Genomic DNA, 17,500 nt, shown 5'->3' on the forward strand with positions numbered 1-17,500 from the left:
CGCATGCATTCCAATCTGTAGTGCCAGTAGGTGTGTGCCTGGAGGATTTTTTTCCTAATGTGTTGTGTGTGTGTGTGTGTGTGTGTGTGTGTGTGTGTGTGTGTGTGTGTGTGTGTGTGTGTGTGTGTGTGTGTGTGTGTGTGTGTGTGTGTGTGTGTGGGTGTTTCAGAATGCGGGAGCGAGACGTGCCGAGCGTATGTGTGTGGCTGCTTCTGGTGACCTTGGCCCTGCTGTCACTCAGGGGTCGTCTGACGCTGGCCTCCTCCGGACACCGCACCCATATAGGTAAGTCCACGCTTGTCCAGGCTATTGCTGCTATTTCCACGCTGCTGTGTGATTTTACGTTTCAGGCATGAAGGGAAACTTTTTAGATTTCCCTTTATCTCACAAAGAATTCAGGTTATGGTGAATTTGTATGAAAGTGTGAAGTGGTAAGAACAGAAACAAACATGTCTGGGAACTCTCTGAGCTCTGACTCGATGTAAAACACATCAGATACGCTTCATGGGAGCTTCACTCACAGTTCCATTGTTGGTAGCTCTCTAGTGTTGTTACTGATAAACCTAGTTGAACAGTTAACACATGAGACATGATACCACCTAATATTATATTTGCTCTGCTAGCTTTAAATTGGTTCTTCTGTTTTTGGCTTGGCAAGGTAGCCCATGTTAGTCCACCATTGCTGACCTATTTAGGTTTTGGTAGCAAATTTACAATGTGACTGTCAGGATAATTTAATAGAATATTAGCCTATTACAGCAGTAAGAATATGTAACAAGACAGGCATGAACCGAATCATAATAACCTTTATAAACTTTTGTGTAAAGGAATTAATTTGTCTTATGATATCTTAAGGGAGGAAAGGTAATTAGTCCTTCCACTTCTAGGCTAATTCTGCAGCAATTTCTCTGTTTCCATGCATTAACTCTAACATCATTTAATAACAGCACTAAGTTTATATAATAAATGCTAAAGGTGGCACTTCCACTGCAGTGGAACAATAGTGGATTTTATTTATTTGGATGTTGAAGATGCTGCCTTGGGTTTGCTCACTCCACTGTGTGTGTGTGTGTGTGTGTGTGTGTGTGTGTGTGTGTGTGTCTGTGTGTGTGTCTGTGGTGTATGAGTGAAAGACAAAGAAAGGGGGTTGTTTATCTCACTCATTAGAGAAGTTCTAATCTAATTGCTGCCAGAGTGTGTTTCTTTGATCGCAGATGACTGATTGCAATTGGAGGAACTCTCACTGAACTGAAGTGTTAGCCAATAAGAGTAGAGCCGTGCCAAAGAAAAAAAAGAGTGTGTTAAGTACCTGGCAGGTCAGAGCTAGGTGAGGGAATCTGTCGCTATGGGCGGCTTTGTTGTAGTGCTCTCTCCTTCTGTTTCATGTGCACACCCCCACAGCCTTATAACCTTTCACCTTTAACCTGGGTATGACAAATGAATTTAAACTAAAAGGGAAAGAAAGTGAGTGGAGATATGAGATTAGTGAAGGACAAAAAGTGAAGAGACTTTAACTGAAGAGATTAACAGAGAAATGGAACAGCAGATATATATAAAGAGAAAGAGAGAGACAGAGAGAGAAAAAGAGAGGGACAGAGAGAGAGAGAGAGAAAGAGAGGGGCAGAGAGGGAGGAGAGAAAGAGAGACACAGAGAGAATGAGAGAAATTAATCTTTTGAGAGAAGAAGAATGGCTGACTGGATGATTTGAGTCTTAAATCCTGCCACACACACGTGTGTGTGTGTGTATGTGTGTGTGTGTGTGTGTGTGTGTGTGTGTGTGTGTGTGTGTGTGTGTGTGTGTGAGCATGTACGTGTGTGTGTCTCTTGCATGGTTGGTGTCCTGTGCTCTTATGCCCTGTAATATATGATCCTTTTCTTTGACATGTCCCAAATGTGGCCACAAGTCCACAGCCAATATATATATAGTGTGTGTGATGCTGCCTTAGGTCACAGTCTAGTGGACCATGAGATGACAGACCTTAAACATCCCTCACCACACTGTCCTTCCCTGACCCCCGTCACCCCACTACCCTAACCCATCACCTCACATGTCCTAGCTGTGATACAAATGGGAAATGGGGGGGGGGGCTATCCCCATAGCTGAAGACCCAGCTATATGTGTGACCTCTGAAGTAGGAATCTCTCGATTATCACAGTCATATTTTTTAACACATATTAAAATGGATCTGTAGATTTTACTAGCCCGATTTCTGATTGGTCAGCGTGCCTGTCACTCTTAAGGTCTTTGGCATTGCAGATGCTCCAAGCTTTGTCATGGTGAGTTACTGCTGACTGCAGTAGGTTCACTGTGACATTCTGTACACCAGTTGGCAAGGTTCCTGTTTCATTACGACGTGACAGATGGGACACAGTGCCAGACTGGATGGCAGATGCTTCAGTGTAAGCGTTCACTAAATTTAGCATTATACATCTAGCTAACATTGCTTTACCAGTTATTATGACTTTCTCTGGGTGAGATATCAGCATTCTTTGTGTGTGTGTTTCTTGCCCGATGTGTTGTATTATATATCCGACCCTGTCAAGGAAATCAAAACGTCGGTACTGCATCTGTGTGGCCAGTGTGGTTTTCACATTATTGTGCTGAGCTGTAGCTGCACTGAGCTGTAGCTGCACTGAGCTGTAGCTGCACTGAGCTGTAACTGTCAGCACGACTCATTTTTCAAGCAACAGCTACACCTTTGATTTACATTAATAACTAGTCACTTTTCGGACACTGTTTGGGAAAACGACAGACACCACTGGACGGCAGATGGCCACGCCCTCAGACAGGCACGCCCCTCAGAACCTCTCAGACGGGCACGCCCCTCAGATGGGCACGCCTCTCAGACGGCCACGCCTCTCAGTTGGCCACGCCTCTTAGACGGTCACGCCTCTCAGACGGTCACACCTCTCCGACGGCCACGCCTCTCAGACAAGCATCTCAAATGGAGCCTGCGACCGACCTTCTTCATCGCTTCTTCGCTGTTCGTGTGACAATGAGAGCGACATGAGAGAACATGGAAAAAAAAAATGTATCGTTTACAAGGAAATGTTCTACGTTACATTGATGCCATCTTTTTAATCATGGCATTTGGGAGCTTTGTGCTGGTGTTTGGGCCACTATAGGACGTCCATGTTCCTGCTTACTTCAAACCAGCAGGGACACACCACGCTGCAGCGCGCCCTGCTGGCCGGGATGAACATAGGAACAGCTTCGGAGGTGCAGAGGGAATTCCAGTTAAGAGTTTTGAGACTGTGTGTCTGTGCGTCTGTGTGAAATGCACTCATTTCTCCATTTGTATTTGTGCATTTCTGAGTTGTGCTTTGCGTATTATAATTCCTTGTGTGCAAGTTCGGACTTTCACTTCTCAGTGTCTCTCCATATGGCCTGATGGAGAACGGCAGGATGGAAATGTAAAATGTGACATTTTCATAAGCGCTGCTGTCCCTCTCTGCTCCCCTCCATCTGTGCCACAAAACGTGTAGGTCACATTCAGCATGCCATTATTACAGCACTGTCGTCAATAACACACACCCAAGCACAGCCCTTTATTAACCTTCAGCTAGCCTCCACAGTGATGCTTTTATCTTACTGTTCTCTCCCTCCCTCCCTCCCTCTCACTCTCTTGCTGTCTCTCACATGGTTTCTCTATCTCTGTAAATAGTGATTGTTGTTTTAATTAATTCGCCACCTTATTTTGTTTCAATTAGCATTTAAATAAATATTCAGTGTAATTAAGCTACAGGGCATTCAGAACGTTAGCATTTATTTATTTTTTATTCCTAATAACAAGCTTAACTCAATGGCGGCTCCTGACAAGTGTAAAGTGCTTGTGTCCAGCCGCCAGGGGCCTCCTTTGAATCCCCCCCATGCCATAGACAGCCATGGAGAAGAACGCCCGACTGCCCACACACCCTGCATGGTCTGGCAGCCTCTGTCTTCTGTCCAGCTGGTGGTCATGGCCTTGGCCGGTCAGCACATCCCTCCACGCACATCTGGCTGCCCTTCGAGATCTCAGGTGCGGCCACGGAAGAGACTGCCATGGCGGGCTTCCTGTTGCTGCCGCTGCCCAGTGGAGTAGGTGGGGATTGGCTAATGGACTATAGCTAGAGCTCTGATTGGATGAGAGTATGCTTCCCATATGAATACTGTCCAAAAAAGCAGCAACACTTCAGCCTGAAAATGTCCTCCAGTGTATAGACAGATGTGTAGGTAAACACCTTTTATGTGAGGAATTAGATCACACTGTATACATCATGTAGTGAGGCCTGCCAACAGCTACATAAAGGATGTGGTTTTCTTCCAGAACACCCAGGATGGTGCCAAGAACATGTGCTACATTGCTACATGCATCACAGCATTCAACGGTGCATTCAACTTTACATTCATCACTGCATTCATCACTGCATTCATCACTGTATTCATCACTGCATTCATCACTGTATTCATCACTGCATTCATCACTGCATTCATCACTGTATTCATCACTTAATTCATCGCTGTATTCATTACTTCATTCATCGCTGTGTTCATCGCTGTATTCATCACTGTATTCATCAGTTCATTACTCACTTTATTCATCACTTCACTCATCGCTGTGTTCAAGCTGTATTCATCACATCATTCATCACTGTAGCCATCACTTCATTCATCACTGTAGCCATCACTTCATTCATCACTTCATTCATCACTGTACTCATCACATCATTCATCACTTCATTCATCGCTGTATTCATCACTTCATTCATCGCTGTATTCATCACTTCATTCATCGCTGTATTCATCACTTCATTCATCACTGTATTCATCACTTCATTCATCGCTGTATTCATCACTTCATTCATCACTGTATTCATCACTTCATTCATCGCTGTATTCATCACTTCATTCATCACTGTATTCATCACTTTATTCATCGCTGTATTCATCACTTCATTCATCACTGTATTCATCACTTTATTCATCGCTGTATTCATCACTTCATTCATCACTGTATTCATCACTTTATTCATTGCTGTATTCATCACTTCATTCATCATTGTATTCATCACTTCATTCATCGCTGTATTCATCACTTCATTCATCACTTAATTAATTGCTGTATTCATCACTTCATTCATCACTTCATTCATTGCTGTATTCATCACTTCATTCATCACTGTATTCATCACTTCATTCATCACTGTACTCATCACTTTCAGCATTCAGCACTACATTTCTTGCTTCATTCATTGCTACATTCATCACCCTCACCCAGTTCTTTTCACACCCTGTAAGAAGATAAATGGTGTTACTTATGCGCGAGGATCCCATTTTGGAGCAGTGTGCAGGAAACTATCATTTCCTCTTATCTGTTTCTTTCCACAAATATTTATTTATTTATTTGTTTGTATATCAGGTCAAAGCTGACCACGGGGGAAAGCGCTGTCAACAGAAATATAAGCAGTGCAAAATCTTCCCATTACTGGGGAGAGTTGTGGGTTTCTCCCCATGTAGTTCCACCCAACTGAAGGCCAAATGCATATTTTATGGGACCTACAATGGACTACAATATCGTAGATGGATTTTTCCGAACGTTGTCATGAGCATTCCTCTCAGCAACAGCTCCATCTCACCCACAATGCCTCTTACTTACACAGTTGACCTAAGGAGTTCTGAAGCTGGTGGCTGCGTTGAGCTGCATCATCACACTTCATCCGTCGGCACGCGCGCAAAGCCCAGCATGGTGCACGCGGTTCTGTTTCTCAGGCTCCGGGAAGCCCATGTGGAGCCCAGCGGTTGGTTCAGCAGACTAATCGGCACAGCGAAAGAGTCGCACCGCTGGTGTTGTAAACATTTGATGGGGTAAGCCGAACGCACTGGGACCGCTTCCGCAGAACCGGTGAACCCGCACCAGCTCTCGTCTCCATGGAGCCCTGAACAAGGCCGGCCACACCCCGACCACGGTGTGAGTTGTGACTGCGGAGACGGGCGTCTAATGCTGACATAATATACTTTACTGTTGCATCATGCGTTTTTGTTGTTTACTTCCCTCCTTCCTGTGGGCTCCATATTTCTGAGTGCTCCTGTCACGCTTCTGAGATTCTCCACATCGTCAGGGGACAGACACGGAGCTGTCTGCAGCGTGGCGGAAGGCTGACTCAGCTGAGACAAAATTACGGGAGTTATGGCACGTATGGCTCATATATTTCAGCAATTTGGAGTGCAGTTTAAACATAGCCCAGATATCGTCTGTGGCAAAGGGAGGGGCAGAGATAATTACTGTCAATTACTGTAAGGAAGAGCCACAAGCTACTAGCTGTCCCTGCCGTGACTCTTACCTGTGGACAGACATCCTGAAAATCATCTGCACGACGTGCTAAGCTGCTCCCCTGTATGCAGGATACACTAGACATGCAGACAGTAGGATGGAGACTCTAAGACTCGATTGCACAACAGTGTGAATCTACCTGTGGACTGGAGTTCTGTGGTTATTCTCTGCCAAAAACCAGAGGCCATTCAGACACGAGGATTTCGCTAAGACACTCGGATTGAGTGTTGACGTTTAACACAGGACCTGAGAGAATCCAGTGATGGTGGAGACGCAATAGGAAGAATGGGTTGTACGGTAAACAATGACACTCATATTTGAGGAATCTTTAGATGACAGAAGAGAAATAAGAACAGATGAGCTTTAAGAGACAAGAAACCATCACTGACATGAAAAAAAAGGTTTAATGAAATATGTGAAATTTCATTTTAATGAAAAATGTGGGACAACTCAGACAACTTCCTAATCAACAATACAGAACTTCAAAATTCAATATTGAGACAAAAGTATTTTGAAACACTCAACCAATATAAGAAACCATTACAAACAAACAACAATAACAAAAGAAACATTACAAACAAACTCTGCATGAAATTAATTAAATTAACCAAAACTAGTTCTGGGAGAAATGAAACTCTCTTAACACCAAACTAGAACATATCAGAACAGCAGAGAGCAATATGGGAAATCTCAAACTCTGCTAAATAATCTCACATGCAAGTAACACCATAAATACAATTTAATCACATTTGCATTTACAAATATTTAGTAGAGAGTATTGTCCAGAACACCTTACAGTCTGGATACCAGTGCAATCTGGATACTGGTGCGTTAAGCCAGAGAAGAAGCACACTGTTAAGAATTCTAGCATAGACATTACAAGGAAAATACATGCATGCTTTACATAAATAAAGAGGTTTAGAGATTAGTGAAGCCCCTTGAGGGAGTAGACTAGAGTACACTGGTCTATAGTCTGTGTTTGAAGACTGGTCAGTAGTCTGTGTTTGAAGACTGGTCTGTAGTCTGTTTGAAGACTGGTCTGTAGTCTGTTTGAAGACTGGTCTGCGGTCTGTGTTTGAAGACTGGTTTGTGGTCTGTGTTTGAAGACTGGTCTGTGTTTGAAGACTGATTTATGGTCTGTATTTTGTTTGAAGACTGGTCAGTATTCTGTGTTTGAAGACTGGTCTGTAGTCTGTTTGAAGACTGGTCGGTAGTCTGTTTGGAGACTGGTCTGTAGTCTGTATTTGAAGACTGGTTTGTGGTCTGTGTTTGAAGACTGGTCTGTAGTCTGTTTGAAGACTGGTCTGTAGTCTGTGTTTGAAGACTGGTTTGTGGTCTGTGTTTGAAGACTGGTCTGCGGTCTGTATTTGAAGACTGGTTTGTGGTCTGTGTTTGAAGACTGGTCTGTAGTCTGTTTGAAGACTGGTCTGTAGTCTGTGTTTGAAGACTGGTGTGTAGTCTGAGTTTGAATACTGGTTTATGGTCTGTATTTGGAGACTGGTCTGTAGTCTGTGTTTGAACACTGATTTGTGGTCTGTGTTTGAACACTGGTCTGTAGTCTGTGTTTGAAGACAGCAGGAACCTCTGCACAGACAGGTTGTGGAGTTAATTCCACCACCCAGGTGCTCGTCAAGAAGAGTTGAGGTGTGTTATTCCCGTGTCCAGGCCTGCTGGACCTCAGACATGAAGAGTAGGAGATATGGCACAGTATTAAGCAGGAGGATGGTCCATTTTTGGCTTTGTAGGCAAGCATTGGCTTTTTTAATTATTATTTTGAATTATTTCACTTATGAACAATGATTTTGCTTTCTGCAGAAAAAAACTGGAATGTTATATATGTATTTTTCATGTTGAATCCCAATATGTCCTTAGAATTACCCATAGTTAGTTTGTTTTTTTTCTAGTACACTCACATGTCATATATTCAGTTGGAAATCGGTACCACTGTGTTGGCAGACTACTGAACAATGAAGAGAGATGTTCCCAAGGTCAAATACAGGCAACAATTATACACTGTACATTTTAGAAGTCAGTACATATATTAAATGTAATTTCTGCCTTATCTATGAACACGTAGTATATAATTTGTGGTATGTCACCTAAAAACCATACATGATACAAACATCTTCAAGCATTTTTGAATTCATCTTATAAAATCACCACAAAGTCCATGTATTTTAGGAAGAAAAAAAGTTCCCACCGTACTGTTTTTAAATATTATTTCTGTATTTGTTTGTTTATTTTTCTTACTTGCTTGTTTTTGCCATTCCATCTCCACTTGGACTCAGGAAGATTGAGTCTTGCAGCTCCGTTGTGTATCAGCTGCAGGGTTCTGGTGGCGTGTACAGGGAGGCCCGCCAAGAGTCGCAGTATTCCAGTCTAGAGATGATGAGGGACTGCAGAAGCAACAGAGTGCCATCTCTGGATAAAAGGACTGAATCCTCCTGAAGTTATATAAGGGAAGCATGCGTGTCTGGCTTTGAACAGTAGAACTTTGTGTGTCTTTTGGAATCTGCCTATAACTTTTTGAATCAGCCCTCAAAAACAACGAGAACCCAGCGTTATGTTACGACCCCAAATTAATCGGCAGGCTCCGAAACCTACAAACAAAGAGAGCAGGTGCAGTTGACAGCATGAGGCCGGAGAATCCCTCCATCTGCACCGAGCCTTGCTGAAACTCTCCAACTTTGATCACCAAGCTGCTTTCTTGAAGTCTGGAAGAGGAGTCTAATATCTCCAGTTTACAAGAAACAAATTTCACACCAGCAGCCATTAAGTCATCTGTGTAAGCAGCAATGTGGGGAAGGTTTGGATAAAAAATGCAAAATAATAAGGCAAAATGCTAAATAAAGCTCAGCAAGGAAAGGACACTCATACTGCGCTCATGGCCAGGGCTGAGGCAGCAATGCTACTTGAATATAACCTGCTTAAACATGTACATCAACAAGTTACTGAAGCCCATAAACTCACCCCAAACAATACAAAAGAAGAACCTGTAATATGTGCAGATGACCTGATGCTGCTGGCCCCCACTAGGTAAAGGCTCGTCGTTGTTGTTGTTTTTTTACCTCAAACTGAAAGCCTAGAACTTGTGGTGTCCACCTAATACTGAAAACCAGAAAGCTTTCTATGCAATCAGGAAAAACAATCTACAAAATCAAGATCCCAATTAAAATGTGGTGTAAAATATGGTACCATAGTGTCTTTAAGGAAGTGAGGTATGGGGTACACTGAGTGGGCATGACAACACTGCATAGGAGAAACACCACAGAGTCAGAGTTAAATGTGCTTAACTCAGTACAAATATAGTAAAAATAACTGGGATAACTAACCTACCAACCAATCTAACTAAGATAACTAAGCTACTAAGTTAACAAACTGGGTTTTTGCACTAACCTACTTTGCACACTAAGCTACTAACCCATAACAGACAGCCAGTGTTGGGCAAGCTACTTGTAAAATGTAGTGAGCTAAGCTATCAGTTACTCAACAATAAATTAAGCTTCACTACACAAAAGCTACCACCCATAAAAATATAGCAAACAGAAAATATTACAGAAATTACAGAAATATGGCAAAAGTACCGTAACTACTCAGAAGCTACCAACATAATACCAGATCAGTGCAAAATACAGACAGATATGGTGGTTAAAACGTGAATTGATACAGAAGAGTGATATTTTAGGTGATAAAGAATGTAATATCACAGTATTTCTAAGACAATCGATAGGCCAACTGATAAATGCAGATGTAAAATAGTTGTAGAGTAGCACTTGGCCACATTGATTTAGTCAAAGTCGCTCTCGCACATAAAAAAAAAGGTTGGAGACCCCTGGCGTAGGACCTTGAACATCCTACTGATAAAAGCGCCTTTAAGCTAATCTAATTTCACAATGATGAACACTATATGTAAGCTTTAAAAACACTTTGACTAAAGACGGTGGATAAACGTTTACAGGTTAGTGCTGCCACGTTTCCCCTGCTGGGCAGCATGAGTTAACATTCGTTACGTGACGTTATTCACTCATTTTCACTCATTTCTAACACTTTAAGTCAAACTGTAGGGTATTATTTTGCACACACACATTTCATTACAGCCTACTGCAGTAGGGAAATTAATGAGTCACCACAATGTGGGTTAGGTTGGTGTTAGATGTCTTAGATGTCGTCAACAGTTTGGTTTGGGAATTGCAAAACACACATTTAAACACTTTTTTTTTTTCCTGACAATTCGACAAGTGTCACATTTTTGCAGATATTTTGTATAAATCAGTGACGGTACTGCCAAGCTTCAGGAAAATGAAACTAATAGCTTAGCTACATGTAGTGGCGCTACAGCCCATCACTGCAGACAGCAGGCACAGTGTAGCACTGTCCAGTCAAGAGTTCAAGTCATCACAAGGTCAACAAAGTCAGGGATATTTGGACAAGAAATTCAACACACAGTCCAAATTATAGCACAACCGAACCCTAAACCGATATGATATGAGCTAAAGACATATCTGTACACCATCTGTTACCATCTCAAATTGTCACCATCTCAAACTTCAGACATCAGACAACTCAAATTCAAAAATTCTTCTTGAAGATGAGATTATATCTATTACTTAAAAATATGTTACAGACTATAATGTCTGTTTACAATAATCCCATTAGTGTTTTAATTTACCTGGAAACAGCCATGCTATTAAAGGTAGGCCTAAAGTGAAATGAAGTGAGAAACAGATAAAGAGAGAGCTGTTAAAGGGGAAACGTGACTTCTCTTCCTCTTCCTCCGGCCAAAAAACAGCGTGTTCAGGATTGGGCAGCTATCAAAATGGTTGTTTTTTTCCTCTCTCATGAGTTATTTATTGGTGTTGCCTGAGCCGGTGTTTGGCCGCCCGGCGTCTGGCTGGAGGAGCAGGTGGACCCTGGGCCCGGGTCCGCTGGCAGAGGCTGGCGCCGACCGGAGCCGTGTAGGGTGTGTGGTGGAGAGCGCAGAAACTCTGACCCCCACGTTATTGGGGAAAAAGCCAGCAAGCACCTGGCAGACCTTCACAGGCTGGCTTTCATATGTTCGCCACTCTCCTCCACTCCCCCCACTGGCCACACTCTGACATTTAAAAACGGCGAGATAAAATGTTCCGCTCCGACAAGGCGCTGGACTAATGCACGGAAGCCCGGAAGGCTCCTCCTTCGTCTGCGGCGCCTGTGATGCCTTTGTGTGCCTTTGTAGTTCGATGTGGTCGGAACATGATAGCGACGCGATAGGGACGCAGACCTCAGCACCAGGGAAGAGGCTGTTCTCTTTTCTTTTTCCTTCTTTAAAGGCAGCGTGTCTAGTAGGAGTGACTTTCACAGATAACAAATGTTTCATACACAGTGATTTTTAAAGTGATATAACGTATTTAATATTCCAGATCTTCCGTTTCTATTATGTGATCTGCTCTTCACTGGTGTGATACCCTGTAATTAATGCTAGAGATCGGGGGTGATGGTGGGGGGTGCACATCCTCGCTGACGTGCATATGCTGCTCTAAGTGACTATGCTAATCTCACCCGCGCCTTTCTGTGCATGGTTCGGTACATTTCAACAGATTAGCGGGCTACAGCGCGCAGGGGCCACGCTGTCCCTCCCCTCCAGCGGGAGCTCAGCTGAGAGCCGTCTGCTCGTGCTGCATCACTGCTGCAAGGTAGAAGAGTGATGAAAAAATGTAAAAAAAAAACCACACCTGACAGGATAACAGAAAAAATAAAATTTAAACTCACTATGCTGTCTGTAAGAAATGGGAGACACAAATATGCGTAAACCAGGTTTATTTTTACTGGTCTTTTCACATCATAAGATTAAAAAAGCAGAATGCTACAAAATACTAATCCTCTTTTTACTAATCCAACTTAAAAAATGAAAATTAAATACTCGCACAGGGCTCAGCTGGATAGAAAGGAAGTTTAGAGAGAGAGGAGACAGGAAGTGAAAAAAGAGAACATAAATCATATTTTCTTCATTTCTTCAGACTTTCCTTTTTATTATTTTCAGTGTAATATCTGGGTGGAACAGCTGAGACAAGGCTACGATTTCAGTAAGAGTATTATTCTGTCCATCTGTGGCGGGCTTAGTGGTGACATGTCCCCGCTGCAGAACGTCCGGACACGCTCCGGCCATGGGGGAGCCAGCGATTACTCCCATCCAGACGGGTTCTGAGGTCTGACTGCATCGCATGAGGGGAGAAATCTGTTTATTGAAAACAGTAAACAAAAACGACAACTGCTCGGTGGTGTCTGGCGTCCTGTCAGGATCCAGTTCCCCAGCTGTGGGGCTGGTCTGTGTGCAGAATATCTCAGTGCAATCACACACACGCACACACAAACATACACACACACACCTTACCACAAACATATCTACCACACACGTGCGTGGAGGCACACAGGATAATGAGATACACTTATCTCCTTGAGATTCTTCCCCTCTGCTCATTTAGATTGCCCGGCCCTATCACCTTGCTTAAAGCATCTGACACACGCTAGTCTCCATGATGCTTGCTGGGTCACGTCTACCCACCATTCAAGGCAGAATCATCACGGTCAATCATTCAGTCATTAAGGTCGCAGTGTGAACCCATCAACATCCCTTCGTCTGTCTGCATGTATGTGGTGTCTGGTGGCAGAAATGTCCATATCATATCGTTCAAGACATCAAAGAACGATCAACTTCGAGATCAGAGCTAAATGGATGTCCTTAATAACTAATGTGCCTCCATATTCAAAATGCTCAGTAAGCTCATTTTGTCATACGGCACATTTGTGTGATATCAAATATTATCTTGCTGTGATCTACCATATGGCCGCTGAGCTCAGAGCCGGAGCACAAGGCCTTCAGCGACAGTGGCAGCAGACCGGAGTGTCACCTGGGCCCTTCTGCATAACTCTAGACCATGAGGTCACACACAGGACACTTCAACACCACGACATGCTTTATTATGTACAACACTAATGCAGTTTGGTCTGAGCAGATCAGAGAGGCGTCTCCACCACTAGGGGGCCTGTGTCGTATAGCCACAGTCAATGGCCAAAGATCAAAGATGCTTGACCACTGAAGTGAAACCTGCGGTGTACTATATAGAAAAGCTAGATTTAAATACACAACATAGGAACGGAGCTTTAAATGTTAATTCAGTCCCAGTGCCTAGTTTGGATGGGAGGGGGGTTATGTAACATAAAACAGAAGGAACATGGGAGGGACTGAAGTAGGAGTGTGTACGTTTGCCTCCGTGCAGTGCCGGGCGGGTCAAGGAGTCTCCAGGAGAACAGGATGGGGCTCTCCGCTCTCTCATTAGCACTTAAGACCTGAGACTCTCTTAATGATCTGCACTGATGAATACAATTATAACTGAAGAGCTCGCCGCCCCACCTGAATGGACTTTTAGCGAGAGCCCAGCCCAGCCCACCAATTAAAAGGCTTTATAATTTAGTCATGCGTTCACACGGTAATGGGACGTCCTACACGGCGGCCCCGCACACTCGCCTCGCCTGCACCGTGGCACCTGCAGGCATGTCGTCGGTGTGCTGTTGTGTGTGTGTGTGTGTGTGTGTGTGTGTGTGTTGTGTGTGTGTGTGTGTTGTGTGTGTGTGTGTGTGTATATATTAGACAAAGCAAATGAGGACAGGCAGGGGCCTTACGCAGTGCCGTTTTGGGCAGTGACATTTTCACTCCCTAGTGCACATATTGGTGCCACACTCACCCTGCTGCTGTGGTGTCCCAGGCTCACACACACACACACACACACACACACACACACACACACACACACACACACACACACACACACACACACATTGAAGATGGCACCCCTGCTGCAGGATGGTGTCTCTCTCTTTGGTCTGCGTGTGAAGATACTCAAGCGGAATGGAATGCTAGACACTGATTTGTCAGGGGATTGAATTTGGCATGACAGCATGGCATTAAAGTGGAGTTAGAGAAATGAAAGCAATACTCAGACTCCCTGACTCAAATATATTAAGAGAACTGGAGTGAGTCTCTCGATATCTCTGCCTGTCTGTCTGGTTGGATGACTCTCTTTCTCCCAATGATCAACCCAATGAGACCCACGTCATGCTGTAGTTGCTTGAAACCTAAGGTCAAAAACTAATTAAGGATCCAGCACTATTAAGTAAATGTCTCATCTCCTGTGCTATGTTTATGAATCAAAGGAAGGCATTAGACTATAGATAAGAGACATTTTTAATAACCACATACCTCTCTACACATATCTCCACCCACACGCACACATGCACGTGAAGGACAGCCTGTTCCTGTATGTATGCTGTTCAATTTAGATCTATCGCAACAAAACAAAAACAAAACAAAAAAATCCGTGAATGAAAACAGATGTAATTGCTCTTCATGGTCTCAGTAGAAAAAGGTGGCTGTATCTTTAATGTAGTGTGATGGGATCGTCATGGTGATTTGAATGAACGAAGTGCTGTGCACGCTGCATCCCGGATCACAGCCCAGTGGGAGCAGGCGCTCAGCAGACGCGTGAGCTGTGTTCCCGGATCGATGCCCATGTGTTCCTCCAGTCCAGGGGCCTCAGAAGTGGAGCTGCCATGTTTCCTGGCAGCGGTGGTGTGAGAATAATACGGCAGAAAAGGCTGAATATAGCTGTGACACGCAGGGGGAGAAACTCCCAGTATAGCCTTGGCTGCCAATAGATGGACTGAAATAATGATCAAAACAGCACTGAAGACACTGCCTTTACTGCTGCAGACACACACACACACACACACACACACACACACACACACACACACACACACACACACACACACACACACACACACACACCTTTGGCAACCAGAACAAAATATGTGGACTCCCACTGTGTGTGCATATTCACTAAAACAGAGGTGGCAAAATTTCACATCAAAGGCTCACCAGTATATCTGATCACCTTCCATTCATTATATATGTCCAAATAATTGCAAACACCTGTTACAGTTAACGTATTTCAAATAGGCCAGTAACAGTAACCATTGTTCAGACAAATAGTCTTTTACTTTTTACATTGACTATTTTACTGCAGTGCTGGAACATCATGTAATTTGATGATTGTAACTGGGTTCAGGATGGAGTACTTATGGTGAACATCTCAGTCCACCATGGCACTTGAATGCTTTCATCACTAAACTGCGAGGTTGAGATAGACTTGCCTAGTGTGCTATGGAAGTCTCCATGCAACTCAGTTGAAGCAGGATCAGTGGGAGACGCAACCTTCTGAGATCAGTCCCGTGCATTTACACCTGTCTGAGGAACATCACCAGCACAGCATCACCCGTGCCATGAATTGGCCAAAACATCAGGACTGAAGCACTGAAGTACTGAAGACTGAATTACTGAAGCACTGAAACATTGAAACACTGAAGCACTGAAACACTGAAGTACTGAAGAACTGAAGTACTGAAGAACTGAAGTACTGAAGTACTGAAGACTGACGTACTGAAGCACTGAAGACTGAAGCACTTAAGTACTGAAGTACTGAAGACTGAAGTGCTGATCCAACTAAAAAAATTGAAAATCAAGATGTTTAACTCACCGGCCACTAATAACCCAAACAAAATGCCTGCAAATCTGACAGACTGCAGTTTACATTTACGGCATTTGGCAGACGCCCTTATCCAGAGCGACTTACATTTTTATGTCATTTTTTAATACAAGTGAGCAATTGAGGGTTAAGGGCCTTGCTCAGGGGCACCTCAGTCATGGCCTCAGGTCTGGGAATCGAACCCACGACCCTCCGGTCACAAGACCAGTTCCCTAACCACCAGGCCATGACAGTTTCAGTGTGGAAAGAGGTTTCCCAGTGTAGCCTGAACACATTTTACCATTGTACCAGCAAAATGCTTAAAAATGAAAGCTTGCTGTGACTATGTGCATGTTTGGAAGTGCCTCCATTTGTGAGCAATCTTCCATTTCATACTTACCTTTTCAGTTATGCACATAAATAATGAATGAATCAAAACTGTGTCGCATGTGATGCACAAACACTTGAATGACACCATGAAAGTCTCATTCCTGATACTCGTTAAGGCCAAAAGATGTCAGATGTCAGATGTCAGATGTCAGGGAGTTCTTAAAAATTGAGTAGGTGGAACCTGCGACTTTCCACTTGACTACACAATGATTTGTGTTTTCTTACTCTGTGTCAACAAGAGATTATAGCTATTTGCTGACAAGTTCTTATTTTATCAGTGTTATGAACTCAACTGTAGGTACACCATCGGTGTTCAGATTACAGGTGGAACCCAATCCAAACCATTGTCTCTCACTGGAATGACATTAACAACCTTCAACAACAATGATGGTCAATGATCCATCAACACCTCTGATGAACCCGGACGCTGATGCACGTCATTACAGTAATCGCTAATGAGTTTGTAGTTTATTTCTAAGAAGAAATGTGCTGTTTATAGTTTTTTAATGCGCAATGTAAGCCTTTGGCATATATACCTTACGCACCACTGGAAAACTGTGCCAAACTGCGGCACATAAGGGAATGAGGCAAGACACCACAGGAACGTGTAACCGCATCATGTCTCAGTGGAAGACTGCAAGTCTTTACCGTATATGGCTCCTCTCTTTGTGTGCTGGACAAAACCATCTGGCGGGACGCATGCTTTGCACATACACACACACACACACACACACGCACACACACACACACACACTGCCTCTGCACTGCTATGTTTACCATGTGAAAATGTATTTCCATGCATGAGAAGAAGAGAGGATGGCTATGGTTCTTGTCACTGATCACATGATAGCATTTTAGTTATCACAAAAGTTGACAGGGTCATCAGAAATGGTTTTTGACTCATCAAATGTTTTTCTGATGTCTTTTAATTTCATCTTAGAAGAACTTGTCCTCTGTAGCTCCCTGTAGATCCCGAACGATCAGGCAAGGACTATGTCTCCTTGTCACTGGAGATAAGGTGATAAATATTTCATGTACAAAATTGAAATAATAAGGTGCTTTAAGGCATGGTAGCTCAGTATATCATAACAGGTGTGTGCACATGCATGTAGCAGTGTGAGAAGGTGAACGTAATCTTGTGTGAAGTATGATGGACAAATTCAGGCAATATTGACCTATGTCTGTACCATCAGCTGCGCACACACACACACACACACACACACACACACACACACACA

The 17,500-nt window shown here is 43.5% G+C and overlaps 1 protein-coding gene across 2 annotated transcripts in view; it reads left to right on the plus strand.

The window, feature by feature from the left end:
* The window catches only part of tafa3b (TAFA chemokine like family member 3b), a 95,585-nt gene that overhangs the window by 55,820 nt on the left and 22,265 nt on the right, over window positions 1–17,500 (plus strand). For both annotated transcript variants that reach the window (XM_076989691.1, XM_076989692.1), the window contains one exon: window positions 170–285. In XM_076989691.1, the coding sequence (XP_076845806.1) occupies window positions 171–285 (115 nt within the window). In that variant the 5' untranslated portion in view covers window position 170. The remainder of the gene's footprint in view (window positions 1–169; window positions 286–17,500) is intronic.

Source organism: Brachyhypopomus gauderio, unplaced genomic scaffold, assembly GCF_052324685.1.
Source record: "Brachyhypopomus gauderio isolate BG-103 unplaced genomic scaffold, BGAUD_0.2 sc69, whole genome shotgun sequence".
In the NCBI taxonomy this organism is placed as follows: domain Eukaryota; kingdom Metazoa; phylum Chordata; class Actinopteri; order Gymnotiformes; family Hypopomidae; genus Brachyhypopomus; species Brachyhypopomus gauderio.